This window comes from Salvia hispanica, chromosome 5 (genome assembly GCF_023119035.1).
Source record: "Salvia hispanica cultivar TCC Black 2014 chromosome 5, UniMelb_Shisp_WGS_1.0, whole genome shotgun sequence".
NCBI lineage: Eukaryota > Viridiplantae > Streptophyta > Magnoliopsida > Lamiales > Lamiaceae > Salvia > Salvia hispanica.
The window spans coordinates 4,789,160-4,807,255 of NC_062969.1; the positions used below are offsets into that span (position 1 = coordinate 4,789,160).

Below are 18,096 nucleotides of genomic sequence, written 5' to 3' on the forward strand. Positions count from 1 at the left end.
CAAGCTCAACCATAAAGGACAAGTTGATAGAAGAAATGGGAAAATCATGTTGTAAGTACTCATATACAAGCGGTTGATTGTTTGATGAAGCAAAAAATACAATCGACCATTAAAATTTACTAGTATACAAAAAGGGAGGGATCAAGGGGATTAAAAGTATCTACCATTTCTTGACTAGAGGCAAAACGTCGCGTTCATTTCCGAGTCCAACAGGATCCTAGACTTCATCGGTCAAAAACCATTGGTCCTCAGTTGAGTAGATGCAGCAAACCACAGTTGTACCAACACCCACAACATTAGACAGTACATAGCAGCCTCTGCACAAGATTTAGGTTTCGATCGTAGAAGACAGCAAAATACTTCATCTCGAACCTGCAACTTTCTTGGTTGATGGTTCAGCATTGGACTCCAATGCTGAACGACCACCTTGGGAATTCGCATTGCAGTAAAGCATATCTAGCTAGGACGGTGGGAACTATCTGTGATACCTTGCCGCCTGCAGGATGCCACAATATATGCAAAACTACTTGTGATCTTTCTTGCTTCTTTTCAACATTATCGACACGAGGTCGAGACGGTCACGACATGATCCGTTCCCTCCAAGCAGATACTGCAGAGCCTCAGCTGCTGCGTCTTTCTCAGCCAGCTTCTTGTTGTTGCAAGGCTTCCCCATTATCTCCATGCCGTTAAATGCAACTGTCGACTGAAATTGGCTGTTCTTTTGTTGCTTAGTTTTGTAGCTGGGTGCGGCATAGCCTGCACGTGTCAGCAACGTCTGTAGCTGGCTCTTAGAGTTATCGCCACCAGGACCACTTTCTGTGTTGTGTATTGAAGCTGATTTTTGTGCTTCTGTCATTGCTGAAAGGGGTGGATTCGAAGGCAGCAGCAACTGATGGTTAAACACAAATCTGCCACCACAACGATCTTCCGAGATCAGCAGACGGATGGCAGAGATGAGTTCGTGATACGAGTGTATGTCCATCGTGGGGTTTAGAAGCTGCAAAACAGTATAGATAATTAATGAATTAACACACGAAACAAGCAACCCAGATTTTAGTTTAAACATCCACAAAATATACAAGAAAAAGCAGTTTAGCTTGACAAAAAAACACAGGAAAAACACTTATGATATACATAAAATAGATAGTTTAACTCTTTTCACTCACTTTCGTCTGAATTAATTCGTCAAGCTCCAGCTTCAAACTCTCGTACATTTTTGCCAGAGCAGGATCCATAAAGAATTCCAAGTATCCACCCAACATTTTTAAGTGGCCATCCTGTGAACTCAAATTATTCTCATCGGCATATATTTTCATGATCAAGATGCCATCATCGTGATCACAATGTATATGAAGTTTGAGAAATTTACCGTGTCACCTCTCAAGATGTTTCCACCAAATAACAGAATCATGGAATCAGATACAGCTGTTGAATCACGCAGAAACACAGAATTCACCTTGATCTTTTCATTGAAAACAAACCATGGGTATGGTATTCTTGAGTTACGTGCGTTCACAGAGTTCTGAGCCAATTTGGAAGGAACCAAAGGACTCTTTATTAGTCTATAAATCCTAAGCATCAACGCAATTTAAGACATCAAGCTAGCTAAAAACTTACAGAGTACAAAAGCACATTCCCATCTTCCATTGTTTTGAGAGAGAATGATCTTTCATTGTGCTGTCAGTGAGTTCAAATCATATAATTTTAAAAAAAAATCAGCGAGTAATAGTCAGCTGATTCTATGGATTATATAATAAATACGCTTAATAAATAAAACGCAACCATGTTATCAACAATAACATCTTTGTAAGATCGAAAATCATGCTTACCACAACAGAACAAATTCCTGGATACAAGCCATAACAAATAACTGCACGGAGTAGATTCTCATCATAGCTCCAGACATTATAAGTAATTGGGTTGCTATCCACAAGTCCTGCGTCCATCAGCAAAGAGTAGAACTCCGTACGAAGGGAATCAATAGCTTTCATTGATTGTGCAGACAGAAAGTTTTTCCAACAATATTCATAAGCATTGAGTTCTTTATCAGCAACTTTCCAACCTTCATATGCTCGGACAAGAGCAAGATGGTCGCTGAAGTCATGTGAAAATTGAGCTTTTGCCGCCTCTGCCAGCTATAACAAATAAAGGGAAAAAATGTTATGAGCTGTTAGTTCTGTGTCAGCTTTATGCCTCAGACAAATACTTTCCATGTTCATTGGTAAATGACATGCAAACAAATTATAAGATTATTTGACAACCCTAATGAATAAGGAATTAGAGCACATTTGGATTTGACTATAGCCCCAAGTATGACCAATAAAAACAGAAGTGCTATTACCAGGGCCCTCTAAGCCCTATGTTTAAAACATGTCCTTTTAAAGAGCAATAGTTGATCTATGAATGTCTCTTACATCTTTCTTATCCAATGGAGCTAAGAAAGGATCACGGACACTTAGACCAGCAACAACACTTAATATGGGATCCAAGCAATTAAAAATGACACCTAATATAAGCATTTTCCCAAGTTTGGGCTCCATGGGAAGCATTGTCAAGTAGCGACCTACAAAACAGATGAGGTAGATTCATGAACGGAAGTGCATCATCACATAACCTTAAAATGGACGAATAAGTAAATTGCTTGTTTAACTTACCCAAAACAGTTAAATTCTCACTCTCATCTAAAGCCCCAATAATCTTTAGGTATTCTATAGCGTTTTGAACCTAACAATAAAAGATAGAAGTTATAAGAGGTAGACACATGAAACAAGTAAAAAGTCATGACAACATTAAAGCTCGGAATTTGATGGAAATGCATTTGTGAATAGTGCCAACTGCTATGAAAACATGTTCCAGCTAACATGTGAGCATTACCGCAAGATATTCAGGTGACTGCAATGCCCTAGATAAGAACTCAGAGATACCCCCAAGCTTTAGACTCTTGATTTGTAAACAAAGGGATTGCAGTGGAGTTCTCAGAATCTCTGGTAATTGATATTCAGCAAAACCATCAAATACACATTTTGGATAAAGATGGTAGCATTCTCCTGGCTGAACACGACCAGCTCTTCCTCTTCTCTATTTAAAACACCGAAAGAGGAAAGGGGGAAACAGAAAATTATTAGAGGAAATAAAAAGCAACCCAAGTGAATGCTGAAAGTTCTATCACTAGAATCTCCTAGGAAAATATAACCTTAGCGTGCTTAAAAACCATGCAAAGCTTTTTAGGTAAAGTTGAAGTTCATCTATATCCCCTTAGCCACCACTCTCTTTTCATTCTTATTTTTGGTTTAGTTAAACAGCATTCAAAAACCAATCCCAAAAAGTATTTATCTCAGAACTGTCTGCACTAGCAATGTTCTCTATTAGCTTAATATGATCTATGGTTAGATTGTGGTAAACAAAGAGCATGATAATATTACACATAGTTAAAGGACCAAGAACTTATTGGTGCCAATGGCTGACAACAGAAAATAAGCTGGCTGTTACATACTTGCTTGGCTGAAACCTTTGAGATCCAGGAAGGAAGCAAACAAGAAGTGTTGTTTAGCGCATCATATGATGCCTCTTTTGCCTTCCCGCAATCAATAACAAAAACTACATCATCAATAGTGATACTAGTCTCAGCAATATTTGTGGCTAGAACAACCTTTCTTATTCCATCTTGGGGTCTGTCAAAAATCAATTTCTGCAATGTTCAAGGTAAAAAAATATATTTAAAAAGAGTATGCTAACGTAAAATTTTATACCCTTAATTGCATACATTATAGCACAAGAACAGGTAACTCATATATATCATGGTCTGGAAACAAAATGAAATTTTACTGCTAAAAATAAGGACCTATTTTGATTTAAACAAGAAAATAATTTAATTGTTACATGGAATTACAAGCTAAAAGGGCACACTTCACGCAATCGTGTCATTGAGCAACTGAATGCTGGGAAAGGTTACTGGGTAGTTATCAGATTATATGACGATAGACGATAGGCAATGGACAATCAGGAAGAATGTTAAAGGGAAAACTTTAATGACACTCATTTCAACATTTCCTTTTTTATCCTGAGGACCTGCATAACTGAAACAGCAAGGAAATGGCCAAACCACAAAATGTCTAGTGATCTAGCATACAAACTGATTAATTATACATGCAATAATTAATCTTTAGCAAAAATATGGGCTTGTTAGAGGAAGGAAAGAAAGGAAAAATGTTCATGTAACAAACAAACTGATATATATGGCACACAGCACAACTAATCAACTCAGTAAGAATTCAAAAGACAGCAGATACATTTAACAAGTAATGTTCAAATAACCTGTTCTGCACTGCCCATAGAACCATGGCACGCCAGTAACAAAACCCGATTTGCATCTCCTACAACAGGATGAGCTTGAAGCTTGTCCTTCAGAGCTGTTATGTCATCCCACCCAGTCATAAACACTAAAACAGAACCTGGTCTTTCGTTTTCACATATCGTGCACAGAAGATATTCTATAAGGTTGAAACCAAGACAATCTGGATTCCAGCAAGACAGAGACTCCCTTGTCTGAGCACTATAGTCCTTGAATTCAGCATCACTAAGTGTATCCTGATTCAGTTTCACAGATATATTGCTTACACCCCACAAGGACATAAACCATAATTTCACCAGAGTAAACAACAACGCAGATCACCTCAACTGCCGAAGCAATTTGGCTCTTTCTCTTTCTAGGTACTTGTTTGCTCATTTTCCATGCCTTGTCCATACCATATTCATCTATTTGATTATGAGGCGTCAACTTGTATCCTGTTATCTCCAGAATACTTTCTAGGAAATAGGTCTGAACTGGATAAGTAAATCCCTAACAGTAACAACATAAATGAATTAGGGCCCCTTCATTATTTTGTATGTCTAAGTAAATCCACTGTGAAAAACTCTGAACCTTGAAATATGTTAATAATCATACAAATTTAGCCTAAATCAATCGTAGAAAATAAGTAATTATTTATTAGTCTACAAATGAGATGATAGCATACAGTTAAACCAAAGACTAACAGGAATATGGAGCCTTGGAGCCCCACTAAAGTATGATGAGAAGAGTTTTTCATCTAAGGTTGCACTCATCAAGACAAGCCTTAGGTCCGGTCGACGAGGAAGAAGATCTTTCAAAACAATAAGCAGAAAATCTGTCACAAAACATAAAGAGTTAAGAATGACACTAAACCCAGCTTAACTTTTACAAAGCAGGTAAAGAACAAATACCTTCATTAATCCCACGTTCGTGAATTTCATCAACAATAATATGTGTTACGGTCTTTAAGCTTCTATCGAGTGATAATCTGCGCAACAAGATGCCAGTTGTGCAAAAGAGGAGGTGGGTATCCCTTCCTTTCATACCCTCTAGCCGAACTTTATATCCAATCTGGAGTGAGATACCAAGAGTAGGAACATGTAGTTATGCTTATACAGGATTCATACAGCCAAAAAGTCACCTGTACAGGTAATAATGAGAATAAGAGACTCACTGTTTCCCCCAATTTCTCCCCTCTCTCTGTTGCAATCCTCTCAGATACAGACATGGCAGATATCTTTCGAGGTTGGGTACATATAATATTGCACATGCCCCCACGCAGAGAGTCTATCTCAGATTCCAAAATCAATTGGGGAATTTGGGTGGTCTTACCACAACCAGTTTCACCAGATATGAGGACAACCTAAAAAGCTCCAAATTGTCATTCATAATTATAATAACCAAAACTTATATAATGATATTAGAAATCATCAGTAATGTGAGTTCAAGACAAAGCCATAAAGCTTTTGCAGTTGAATAATTCTATGTAAATAGAATTCATAAACCACCCATGCATAATGCATCAAGGCACTGGACAAGAAGAATCCATCATAGATGAGAATGGGAAATAAAGACAGCTACGAAGTAAATGGATCCTTTCTGATAGTAAAAAATATAACTCTCTCCATAACCTCTTAATTGATAGTATTTCAAATTTAAGAGATCAGAAAAAGACATGCAAGAAATTCACTTCTTATTCTCAATTGTGATGCATTTAGAGGATTATACAGATAACGATCAAGAAAACATAGAAATACAAACCGCAGCAACAGCAAAGGACCTAAGCTAAATTCATTGGCCAAATATTAAATTACGTAACAGGCTACAGAAAAGCGTCAGAATGAAAATTCATAATTTAAAAAAATAAAGCAATTGGTTTGAAACCATGCTAATTCAAGTAATAAAAACTAACACTGGAATCACGCCAATCATGAAATACCTGGTTCAGTGAAATGGCACTTAACATAGAATCTTTCTCCTTGTAAACAGGGAGACTTTTACGGAACTCCATCATATTTCTTCCTTCAGGAGATTCCTGTAACAAATGAAACTATGATACAGTGGTTGTGCCTACCAATTACACTCGAGTAACCACGATAAACAGAGCGTTAATGGGAGAAATTTGATGATAAATTATAATTCAGGTCAAGAAATCAAAACATCTTAAGAGGTTTATTATGGGATAAATCAGTGTTTCGATTCGTAGGCAATTAATGAGACTAGAAATCAGATAACTGAACCTGCCAGTTGCGTTGTTTCTCATACATCTCCATACTTCTTCTCCAGAAAATTTTCTCCATGGCAGTGTTGCTATGTGGAAGTGGCTCTGGTTGCTCAAAAAGGCTGTCATCGGTAGCAATGCTACCATTACTACTACTTGATCTTGACATAGCATCCACGCTCTTACGCTTTCCAGAAATGTAATTGACAAGATAAGCATCCACACGCTTTTGCAGACCAGGAGCCACGATTACCTGATTGTCCCACAAAAATGGAGCATTTAAACAGAGACTTCCATTGGAGTGCACACAAATGCTCAGACTTTCTGAATCTCATTTCTTTTTCTTAACAAGTTTTTTTATTATTCTAATACTCCCTCCGTTTCCTAAAAATAGGAACTTTTGGAACGACATGGATTTGAATGCAAAATTGGTAGAGTAAGAGAGAGATAGAAAGAAAAAGTGTGTTAGTGGAAAATGGGCTCCACCTCATAGAGAGAAAGAACTTTCCTAAAATGGAGTGTTTATATTTTTAGGAAATTGCCCAAAAAGGAAAGCATTTCTATTTTTAGGAAACGGAGGGAGTACTATTTAGGACCTAGGATTGGGAGATAATTGTTGAAAGAATGCTATTATTTAATTTATCACAGAGTTAATAAAGCCTCATAGCATGACAAGAATGCAAAAGAAACCACTCATGCATAGGTCATCAAAATAACTCAGAAAAACGACTAGGAAAGCAGAACCAAATAAACAACAGGTGAAAGATCAAAAGCTAGCAAGTACCTCTCTCTGGGGACGTTTGTCATCAAGATCAAACCGATAGTGCGGCAATGGGAATTTACTGACAACAACTACCTTCGTATAGAGGTGGCTGTAGAGTACATGTTTAAAAGTTAAAAACTCAAAAAGTTAAAAAACAAAGGAGTGCAATAGAAGAGACAGATAAGATACCTATATAAGCCCATTCTGCTAGCTACAGCTGCTATTTGATCAAAATCTCTTCTATCTTTTTTCTCTCTTGACACTACCTCTTGCTTATCCTTATCATGTAACAGGGCATTCAACCTCCATTCCCATGTATTAGCATTCTCTGAGGATAAAGAACCCTGAAATTAAAGAAAGTTAAAAAAAAACTACTGTAGTAGATAAATTTGTTACATGAGACACCAGCAGAGCACAAATGCAGCATGCCTAAAGCATGTAGGTCCAAAGACAAATTTAGCTTCAAAAAATAGTGAGAGGTCATCCAAGTTCGAAGCCAATGGTACGATTCAAAGCTAAAATGTGTTCGCAATGAACAATGAACATATTTCATTATTCCGTATCATATATTAAAGGAAACCACGATTGGCATCGATCGTGATCAACCCTAACTAAGCATATGTAAGATGTACGCTGCGATACAAATCCATTTTACACAAACAAATTAGGCAAACAAGTAAAATTCACATAATAATACTAATAAATAAATAAAATTAGCATACAGCTTGTGCTGAAAACACGACTGGGCGATCAGAAACTTGCTGAGCCACCTCCTCGCGGCCTGACTTTTCCTTCTGCTGCTGAACTTGCTTCTGATAGTGATGAGGTGGCAAGTAGGGATAAGATTTTGCGGCTTCACTGTTGCCATTACTAGTAACTCTTACACTATTAAACGACTCTCGTTTCTCAGCATCACATTGAGTAGTCACATTCATAGGCTTCGAATCATTCGGGGCGGATGCGGTTGCGGCGGTGTTCGAAGATGGGAAGCGGTGGTGCGGAGGCACGTAGATCCCGCCGTAAGCAGACGGCGGTCGGTCCTTCATTCTGAAGAGTAATCGCGCCGGCGGAGGGTCGGCGGTGTGAGGTATTAGGGTTTTGGAGTGCAAATGGAGAGGGGGAAAGTGGAGAGGAAGGAGGCTCATGCAAATAGGAAAGTGAATTCAAACGACGTCGTAGCTGAGGATACAACAACTCCGGCGGGGATTGGTCGGAGTTGAGGAGATATGGCCGGAATTTATCACCGAACGCGAGGAGCGATTTTGGAAGTGTAGCTGATATGAATAGAGTTTCAATTGGTTAATTTGAGTGAGGCGCACGTGCACCTTTGAGTCATTAGAGTAACAAATTTCCATATTTTTTTATTGGTAAATAAGTATATTAAAATACGACAATTCTACTAAAAAAATTTCTGGAAAAATAAAATAAAATCAATCTATTAGATCCTCAATGTTTCTCGTTAGAACATCCACAAATCGGCGAGCGATCGGCCAACGCAATTTTTTATTTTTTATTTTTGAATTTTTTTGAAACACTTTATATATACGCGATTTTAGTTTCATTTTCATTCTGCACCACTTGTTTTAATGAGTTTTTTTCTCTCTCTAAATTTTATGTACAAGAGCAACATCGAGCGATGAGTAACGCGTGGTGGTAGCGGTGGTGGTAGTGGTGGGGATCTTGAGGAGTACGAACGGCAGGATGAACGAGGCTATATGGAGGCTACATGAGCCTGCATGGGAATGGGCGGTACATGCAAAGGGTCGAACACCAGGCGGTACCTCGCCCTCGACCCGTTGTCCACTACCGAGCCCCAAGCAGTGATTGATCGGGATCACGACACGATGATCCTCGAGGCCGTAGCTGATTACCGGCTGTGGATTTGGCATGCGTATTTTGGGATAGTCGGGTCGGAACAACGACCTCAACTCGTCGCCCCTCTTCAACGAGAAGTGTTAGGGCATCGGTCCAGCCGTCTCATTTGTGGCCAACGGCAATCGGTATGATATGGGCTACTACTTGGCGGATGGGATATACCCTAGGTGGCCTGTCTTTGTGAAGACGATCGAGCACCAAATGATGACAGGAAGGCTTACTTTGCGGAATGGCAGGAGTCGGCGCGCAAGAACGTGGAGCGCGCATTTGGTGTGCTCCAGTCTCGATGGGCGGCATTAAGGGTCCAACACGTTTGTGGGATGTCAAATGCATTGCTGATATAATGTACGCCCGCATTATCATGCACAATATGATCGTCGAAAACGAAGGCGTACAACTGACTAATTGGGCCAATGACAATACAAATACAGCCGGTCTAAGCCACGGCGTAGCACATGCCGACATGCGCCAAGTTGATGCTCACATTCAACTCCAAAAGGATTTAATTAAAGAGTTGTGGGCACGGAAGACTGCACGACGATAGTTTTTTTCTTTATTATGTAATTTTTTTTAATGAATGTACTTATTAAAAAAATGAAATTAATGAATTTTCCCGTATATGTCTCGTAAATTTAATTCCATAATTTATCGTAAATTTAATTCCATAAATGTAGTTGTTTTTAAATTATTTTTATTGCGGCTAAGCTAGCCTGTGACTAGCCTATTTGATTAAAATGATAATGTGGCAGGTGGATATTTAGCGCTGATGACGTGGCAGGGAGAGAGAGTGTCTAGCCTGTGGCTGGCCTAAAGCCATTGTGGATGCTCTTAATTGAATCATTTTACTATTTTAAAATTTCCAAGATAATTTTGAGTCAATTTTATTTTTGGCAAAAAATAGAACGTGATTTTGGTTTTTGAGTAACCCTCACTAAAACCTCCAACCTCGTTAATACAAGTCCCCAACCTGCATTGGAAATCAATTGTTCTGTTCGCAGTACGCAGTCTCCTTCCCTCGTGCAGACGAGAAATGTCACCGTTGTATGGGAGGCACACTCGTCTATGTCAGCAAACCCTTCGTCTTACGCACAGATTGCTTTGGAACCCGGACTGGCAAGTGCAATACCCGGTTGAGGGCACGTATACGTGTTCTCGTTGGTTGTAGTGATTCATACGATATAACAGCGTTGAAGGATCAATGTAGGCGTCGCTGCTTGAAAAAGAACGGTAGTTAGCAGCGCGGTTGCATATAGCAAGCATGTTGATATTTGGTTGGTCGAGTTCCCACTCGAGTACGAGTGGAGCATACACGAGTTCTTGATCGTATGGGTTGGTGTGAAAGGCTTTGCTGTCTTGGTCGAGCCATTTCTTGTTGACAGGGAAGACGTACCCACACGACCCGATCCTGTCCTTGTTACTGCTTTTGTAAGTAAATTGGAAAGTTTGTAGTGGTGCACTGGTGTTGGAATTGGGGCCTTGCAGCAGTTGAGGCCGTCGCAGAGGGTCGCGCATCCTCCAGCTATGGTCGTCTCGTTGGCCATCAGCCACACTGAGTTACCGCAGCCTAGCATGGCCAGGGAGTTGTGGTGTGGCGAGATTGCGAATGGGCTTCCTTCCAGAGACATAGGTAGGGATCCGGATGTACATTACATTATTATTCAAATAGCTAAATTACGGAAGCCCAAAATCTCCCATCTGATCGGAATTTGTCAATCTCAGTATTCAATGCAATCATGAACCTAGCAATCGCCGGTCATCATCCAATAAACATATTACAAATACTACTCCACTACAATATAAGCAATCATGAACCTAGCAATCGCCGGTCATCATCATCCACGGTGATGGAGCTGGAATCAAAGCGCATGCTTCCGGGGATGGAAGAGAAGTCTTCATACATTTCATCAACCTCAATCGCTTCACTCTCTTTTCCACAATCTTCATTTTGCTGCAATTCCGTTTCCTCTCTCAATTTCACCATCCGAATACCTTCCAATTCCGCCGCCACCTCATACATCGTCGGCCTTCTCTTCCCATTCAAATGCAAACATCTCTTCGCAAGCTGAGCCACAGCCATGATTTCCTCTCTCTTCCCCTCTCTCACCACCCTCTCATCAATAATATCAAACACTTGATCCTCCTCCATCAGATCCAAAAACTGCGTCGCCAAACTCCTCCCTGCCTCCGCTCTGATCGAAGATATCGCCTTCTCTCCGGTGAGAAGCTCAACCATAACCACTCCAAAGCTGTACACGTCGCTCTTCTCTGTGTACTGACTCGACTGGAAATACTCTGGATCTAAATACCCGAACGTCCCCAGCACTCGTGTGGTGACGTGAGTTTGGTCAATGGATATTGTTCGTGAAGCTCCAAAATCCGAAACCTTAGCTCTGTATTTATCATCTAACAAAATATTTGTTGATTTGATATCGCGATGATAGATAGGCGCAGAAGCAGCGGAATGAAGGTAGGCAATAGCTCCGGCGACTTCTCTCCCGATTCGGAGGCGGAATTCCCAGGAAAGGGGGAAATCCTCGCTCGGATCGTGGATGTGCCCGAAAAGTGTGCCATTGTTGATGAACTCGTAGACGAGGAGAGGAACTTCGGTCTCTAGACAACACCCCAGCAATTTGACCACATTCCTGTGATTGATCTGGGAGAGAATCACAATCTCGTTGATGAAATCCTGCAGATCGCCTTCTTCCACCATCTTGGATTTCTTGACGGCGACAATCTTGCCATCCATCAGCATTCCTTTGTAGACCGTGCCTTGGCCGCCACGGCCAAGGACGCGATTCTCGTTGTAGTTATCAGTGGCTTTAGCCAGCTCCTTGTAGGTAAACACCTTGGTTTTGTCGAGGCTGTTGTCGGTTGAGGAAAGCTGCTGCTGTAATAACAAGCCGCCGTTGCGCTTGAAGAATTCCTGCCTCCTCTTATCCTTGATTTTCTTCCTGATGGCCCTTGCGGCTTTCCAGCCCGCGAAGGCCAGAAGCAGGCCGCCCAGCACGGCACCGATGGTGATGAAGGCAATTTTACGTTTGGTGCTAGCATCGTTGTTTGCATAGCGACAAGTATAGCTCCCAATTCTGTTGATGCAAGTCCCTGTGCCGCAGTAGTAATTCCTGGTTACATTATTGCAGACTCCAGCGTCATCACAGATGACGTATGTTCTCCTTTCGTTAAGGGCGCATTCGTCAATGTCAATACAACCTTGGAATACATAAGGATTGCCTTGGTATCCATCTGGGCAAGAGCAGTATTTGGTGGAGGATACATATTCGTATTCGTTATAATAGTTTAAAAGATAAAATGATGTTGAAGGATCGGTGTATTCGTCACTGTTTGAAGGGTACCGGTAGTTAGCAGCAAGTTTGCAGAAAACAAGGCTGTGGTCGATGGTTGGGATGTCGAGTTCCCACTCGAGCACAAGTGGTGCAGACACAAAATTTTGATCATATGGGTAGGACTGGTTGATCTGAAGGCCTCTGTATCTTGTGTAGTCTTGCCGGAACCATTTCTGGTCTACAGGGAAGGCGTAGCCACAGAATTCATCGTTGCTGCTGCTGCTTTGTATGCTTCTGTAGCTAAACTGGAAGCTCTTAAGCCCGGCTGGGATTGTGGCCTTGCAGCAGTTGAGGCCGTCGCAGCTGCTGCTGTTGCTGTTGGCTTCACAGATGGACATGCATCCTCCAACTGTAGCGGTGCCACTCCCACTAGAATTAGTAATCCACACGGCGTTAGTGCAGCCTAGCACAGCCAGCGTGTTGTAGCGTGGTGAGATTGTGAATGGACTGCCTCGGAGGGACATGGGCATGGATCCTGATCTCCGGTTAGCTGAGCAATTCACAGGTGAGACGGGCTGGTTTACAATGACTACGCCGTGCACAGAAATGTTCAATACTTCGAGGTTGATGCTGCTCAGGAATGGCCTTTCACGAGTGGTGGTGGTGTTGGTGGTGTTGCAGGTGATGGCGAAGGAGGCGTTGAAACTGCATCCTGGGCCAACTCCGAAAGGGTAAGGTATGGTGACGTTACCGCACTTATTCTGACAGTGTTTGTTGATAGTCCAAGATATTTCTTGGGACTTTGTTGTTGTTAGACATAGGAAAGAAATGAACACGAGGATTGAGGGAAACATCAGTGTTTTTAAGGAAACAATCTGCAGAGGGATGAAAGAGTTTTCAGTAGTTTAAGTTTAACTGTGACATGATTAGAAAGAATGCTTAATTGTATATACCTCTCGTGATAAATTTGCTGATCAATCAGAAGTGCTGCTTCTCAGGGTTACAGCTTCTTTATGATTGGAAAATGTTTGATAGTGTAGAGTTGAGGCTGGTTATGATAAGTAGATATTGAGTCCATATTTGTACTAATCAAAGTCTGACTCATTCCAAGGTCTTACTTTTCAAAACAGAGTTTAGGGAAACTTCCGCCATTCATATATAATTAGGAAAATTGGTGCATTGGTAGGATGAGAAAAAGTGATAAAATATGAATTACACATGCACAAACATATAAATTCCATAAATAAGAGATGAACCAATAATTAGCTATAAATGGAATTTTAACTCAGATGCTTATTCGATCGTTTATTATTCATGGATTATATGTGTTTATACAACGTAAATCGTAATTCATGCTTACGCATATTTCTCATTTCTCACGAATATTTAGCATTCTCATTAAATCATTCTCATATACATACATATATTCCGTATATTATAAGTTAGTTCATTATTGTGACTTATCAGGTTTTGGAAAAACCTTGGAAGTTTCATGAATATAATGGTATGTTTGGACAATATTTTCGTTGTTGATACTGCGTCAATATTTTTGTATGTTTGGAAGTTTCATGATATTTTCGTTGTTAAAAATAACTATTGTTAATCCTTGACAATGACTGATACTCCATTTTCTAAGGAGACGGTCAACTAAAGGTGTTATGGATTGTGTTATTAGAAGTTGTACATTTCAATTATCACGATTGCATCATAGAAAGCATATTTCAAAGTCTTGTTTTTTTATATATAGTGATAGTAACACCAATAGAGCCTCTCCCCCTCTAGAAATCTATTTTCCATCGCAGCACACTAGAATTTTTTGGTTGTGAGGGGCTGCAAGAACAGAGTGTTTTTGCTTACAAAGGCAATTGTAGTTGGAGTTGGAGGGTGCATGACCATCTACAGACACCACTTACGATGGTGTCGACTGTCCAAGAGCAACAATGCAATGTCATTGAGGCTGATGAGATAAAGCCATCAGCCATGAAGAATGTTAGTTTAACTCTAGCATTACACTGTTTCTGTAACAAATCATAAGTCAAACCAAAATTTTGGATTCAAATTATTGACTTTTGTTCACTAGTTCATGGAAACCCACCAAATATTACAATCTATTAATCTCGAATAGATCTAGATAGAATATACTACTACAAATTAGGTTTTGTTTTTCATTTGAGTAAAAAAATACTAGTATTGCAATGAAAGATGGAATTAAGTTATGTCGCGCCACCAAACAATTTTTTACATAAACAAGCTTATGTGTATGAAAATATGTCTTCAATTCACCGTCCTCAAAAGTTTCTTTTTCCAATAATGTATCATAAAAATAAAAAAAAGGTTATAGTGTGACATGCATCATGCATGTCCCAAAAACAAATATTCCACGCGATGGGTTTGTGTCAAAATTGGACAGCCCAGCCCATCTAACCACTCAACAATTACCAAGAAACAACACAACAAAGTAAAATAAATCTTATCTCAAGATATATTATACTACCTAAGTACCTAACAATATTGTTTCCCACATCTTAATCATTCTCAATTGGAAGTTATCCACACCATAACTGCAGAAGAACCAGGTATGTGAAAACTTTCCTGTTAAATTAGCATGCATTGATGCTAATTTAATTAATATGTAATTATAGTTATTTATAGATTAGCAACAATTTTTAGCTAGTCTATATTAATGTTCTTATAACTCAATGCCTTCCCATTATTAGTTTTTATATGTAGCTACTATTATTCTATCTTTTTATCAGAATCCCACATTACTAAAATATTTGAAACAATTAGCAGTTGGTTGCCAACATGTTATTTACTAGGAAAATAAGACAACTGCATGATTCTCTTAGTTAGAAAAATAAGCTGATCAAACATATACTTACTACTATATTGAGTACAACACAATTCAATTACTTTGATGGAAATTAAATTTGAAACACTTTGGTGCAGTAAAGGGTACATTGGACATTCTTGAACTAAATTTATATGCTTCCTTACTGACATGTAACTATACGTTGTACTGTAAATAAAAATATTATCCTGTATTCTACTACATAAAACCATCAAGATTCTTGAATATCGTCACATGTTGCTTCATTATTTCTCCCTGTGTTTTTTATATGTTCATCTTGCTTAGTGTTTCTCATATGGTTTCCATGACCAGTATTCATATATTTTGTCCCATTTGGTAGATCATCATCATTCATCAATCATATGGTATCATGTATATTCTATGACCTCTTAAAGTTTATAGCAATTGATTTGACTGACATCTTGTGCAAATTTATTGTTCAAGAAAAAGGAAGGAAGAATGAAGGTGTCCATGATAGTTCTTGTGCTGTCCTTGCTAAGCTATGGCGTAACTTTGACTATGTCTTGGCCTAATTGCGATCAAAAGTGTGGAGATGTCACCATTCCCTATCCATTTGGGGTTGGTTCCAACTGTAGTGCGAATGCCTCCAAAACACCATTCTTGAGCAGCATAAAAATTGAAGTAGTTAATATTTCCATCTTAGGCACAGTTGTAGTAAAGCAGCCAGTGCCTTCACCTATGAATTGCTCGACTGACATGACTACGGGTCATCTCTCAACATCCCTCAAAGGAAGTCCTTTTACAATCTCAGCAAGCTTCAACAAATTGGCCGTGTTGGGCTGCAAGAATTCAGTGTGGTTGCAAGCTGATGAGACAAATATTATAGGAGGATGTACATCCATGTGTGCTGCCAACTCCAAAGAAACTAGTTGCAATGGCGTTAACTGCTGCCAAATAACACTTCCATCGCGAAGATTCCAAGAGCTCGAGTATAAGTACAAAATGACTGAAACTAGCAATGATAGCTCTTGTGGTTATGTTATCCCAGTTGAGAAGATATGGTTAGCGAATGACTACAAGAGCTTCAAAGCAATAGACCGAGGATTCGGATATGATCCTCTGGTACTTGAGTGGGAATTTGGTGAACTGAAAGGTTTTAGTGATAGTATTTGCACATATGCTGATGATTATTGCCTCTCTTATCCTGGTGAATATGGGATAAGAAATGTTACTAATTATGGGTTTTGTTTGCGTAAACATTTGGAGGATGAATGTAACATGTATCCTTCAAAGTTTGGGGCTCATGAATGCAGATCACCATCTGATAGTGTTTTACAATCATATAGTGTAGATTATGAGTATCAGCATGCACTTTATGAAGAAGGATTTGTTTATGCATCTTCAATCAAATACTGCTCTTGCCCTGACGGGTATGAAGGTAACCCGTATCTACCTGGACGTTGTACTGATGTAAACGAATGCTTGAATGAAACACTAAATCACTGTAGAGAATTGTCTTGTAACAATCTACAAGGGAGTTTTCGTTGTATTGATCAGAATGCTAAATATGAAGCTCGTCTGAAAGTAGCATTCATCAGTATTGGCAGTAGTCTTGGTGCTCTAATTCTTCTCCTTGTAGCGTGGAGGTCGACCAAAGCCATCAGGAGAAGAATCAAGGCCAACCGGAGACACAAGTTTTTCAAGAGAAATGGAGGATTGTTGCTGGAACAACAACTTTCTGCAACTGATAATGGCCTTGATAAGACAAGGTTGTATAGCTCCAAAGAATTGACATTGGCTACTGGTCGCTATAACGAGAACCGTATACTTGGCCATGGTGGCCAAGGTACGGTCTACAAAGGAATGTTAAAGGATGGTAAGATTGTGGCAGTCAAGAAATCGAAGAAAGTAGATGAAGGCGACCTTGAAGTCTTCATTAATGAAGTGGTTATTCTATCACAGGTGAACCACAGGAATGTGGTTAAGTTACTAGGATGTTGTCTCGAGACTGAAGTTCCACTTCTCGTCTATGAGTTCATCCCAAATGGAACCCTTTTCCGTTGACTTGGGAAATGAGACTGAGAATTGCAAGAGAAGTAGCTGGCTCACTTGCTTACCTGCACTCTTCTGCATCAGCTCCTATCTATCACCGCGATATCAAGTCGAAAAACATACTCTTAGATGACAAATATCGCGCTAAAGTCTCAGATTTTGGGACGTCAAGATCAGTATCTCTTGATCAGACACACTGCACCACCCGAGTTCTAGGCACCTTCAGCTACCTAGATCCAGAGTATTTCCAGTCTCGCAGAAAAGAGCGACGTCTATAGTTTTGGCGTGGTTATGGTTGAACTTTTAACCGGCGAAAAAGCTGTGACAGCAATTAGAGCTGAGGAGGGAATGAGTTTAGCCACACATTTCTTGCAATCGATGGAGAAAGAAGTGTTGTTTGATATTCTTGATGCAAGGGTGCTTAAAGAGGGCGAGAGGGGTGAAATCATGGCTGTAGCTCATCTCGCTCGGAGATGTCTTCATTTGAATGGGAAAAGAAGGCCAAGAATGAAGGAAGTTACAGCACGGTTGGAAGCAATCAAAGAGGTGGAAGAATGCTCTTATGTTCAAGATAGAGATGGTGGCAGCAGAGACTTTCATTCTATGTCTATAGATACCCCTGAGTTTATCAGCTTCTCTTCTATGGCTTCGTTTTCGCCCGAACCTGACTATCCATAGCTTGGTGAGTGAAACCTAACAGATAGGAAGGACGTAGGACTGTTTTCATTATCTTCTGCTTTGCTTGAAATTAGTTTTTTA

At 39.8% G+C, this 18,096-nt stretch overlaps 2 protein-coding genes and 1 pseudogene across 3 annotated transcripts; 1 reads left to right on the forward strand and 2 right to left on the reverse strand.

Annotated features, from left to right (window-relative positions):
• Positions 1-5: 5 nt before the first annotated feature.
• LOC125188146 (DExH-box ATP-dependent RNA helicase DExH5, mitochondrial) lies at positions 6-8,602 on the reverse strand. Of its 2 annotated transcripts, none has more exons than XM_048084890.1 (19): positions 8,037-8,602; positions 7,504-7,658; positions 7,336-7,423; positions 6,571-6,804; positions 6,270-6,365; positions 5,505-5,693; positions 5,242-5,401; positions 5,035-5,165; positions 4,673-4,840; positions 4,315-4,587; positions 3,494-3,688; positions 2,875-3,078; positions 2,655-2,724; positions 2,415-2,563; positions 1,830-2,135; positions 1,618-1,677; positions 1,370-1,522; positions 1,167-1,277; positions 6-997 (listed from the first exon to the last, which is right to left on the reverse strand). In XM_048084890.1, exons 1-19 carry the CDS (start codon positions 8,457-8,459, stop codon positions 524-526), a joined length of 3,639 nt encoding a protein of 1,212 aa, XP_047940847.1. In that variant the 5' UTR covers positions 8,460-8,602; the 3' UTR covers positions 6-523. The 2 variants fall into 2 exon arrangements, with proteins under 2 accessions (XP_047940847.1, XP_047940848.1); XM_048084891.1 differs by having other exon boundaries at positions 7,504-7,642; positions 8,037-8,161.
• Positions 8,603-10,885: 2,283 nt separating this feature from the next.
• On the reverse strand, positions 10,886-13,518 carry LOC125188147 (wall-associated receptor kinase-like 3). The gene is made up of 2 exons (XM_048084892.1): positions 13,427-13,518; positions 10,886-13,348 (listed from the first exon to the last, which is right to left on the reverse strand). Exon 2 carries the CDS (start codon positions 13,325-13,327, stop codon positions 10,994-10,996), a length of 2,334 nt encoding a protein of 777 aa, XP_047940849.1. The 5' UTR covers positions 13,328-13,348; positions 13,427-13,518; the 3' UTR covers positions 10,886-10,993.
• Positions 13,519-15,783: 2,265 nt separating this feature from the next.
• LOC125186567 lies at positions 15,784-18,069 on the forward strand (annotated as a pseudogene).
• The last annotated feature ends 27 nt before the right edge of the window (positions 18,070-18,096 follow it).

What these genes read in the sequence shown, in the direction of transcription:
- LOC125188146 (XM_048084890.1), bottom strand. Translation starts at nt 8,459, where the DNA reads ATGAGCCTCCTTCCTCTCCACTTTCCCCCTCTCCATTTGCACTCCAAA. An exon ending in TCGTGTTTTCAGCACAAGCT is followed by an intron (nt 7,659 to 8,036) that starts GTATGCTAATTT and finishes CTTTAATTTCAG; the next exon opens with GGTTCTTTATCCTCAGAGAA. An exon ending in CAAAGGTTTCAGCCAAGCAA is followed by an intron (nt 3,079 to 3,493) that starts GTATGTAACAGC and finishes TGTTTTAAATAG; the next exon opens with AGAAGAGGAAGAGCTGGTCG.
- LOC125188147 (XM_048084892.1), bottom strand. Translation starts at nt 13,327, where the DNA reads ATGTTTCCCTCAATCCTCGTGTTCATTTCTTTCCTATGTCTAACAACA.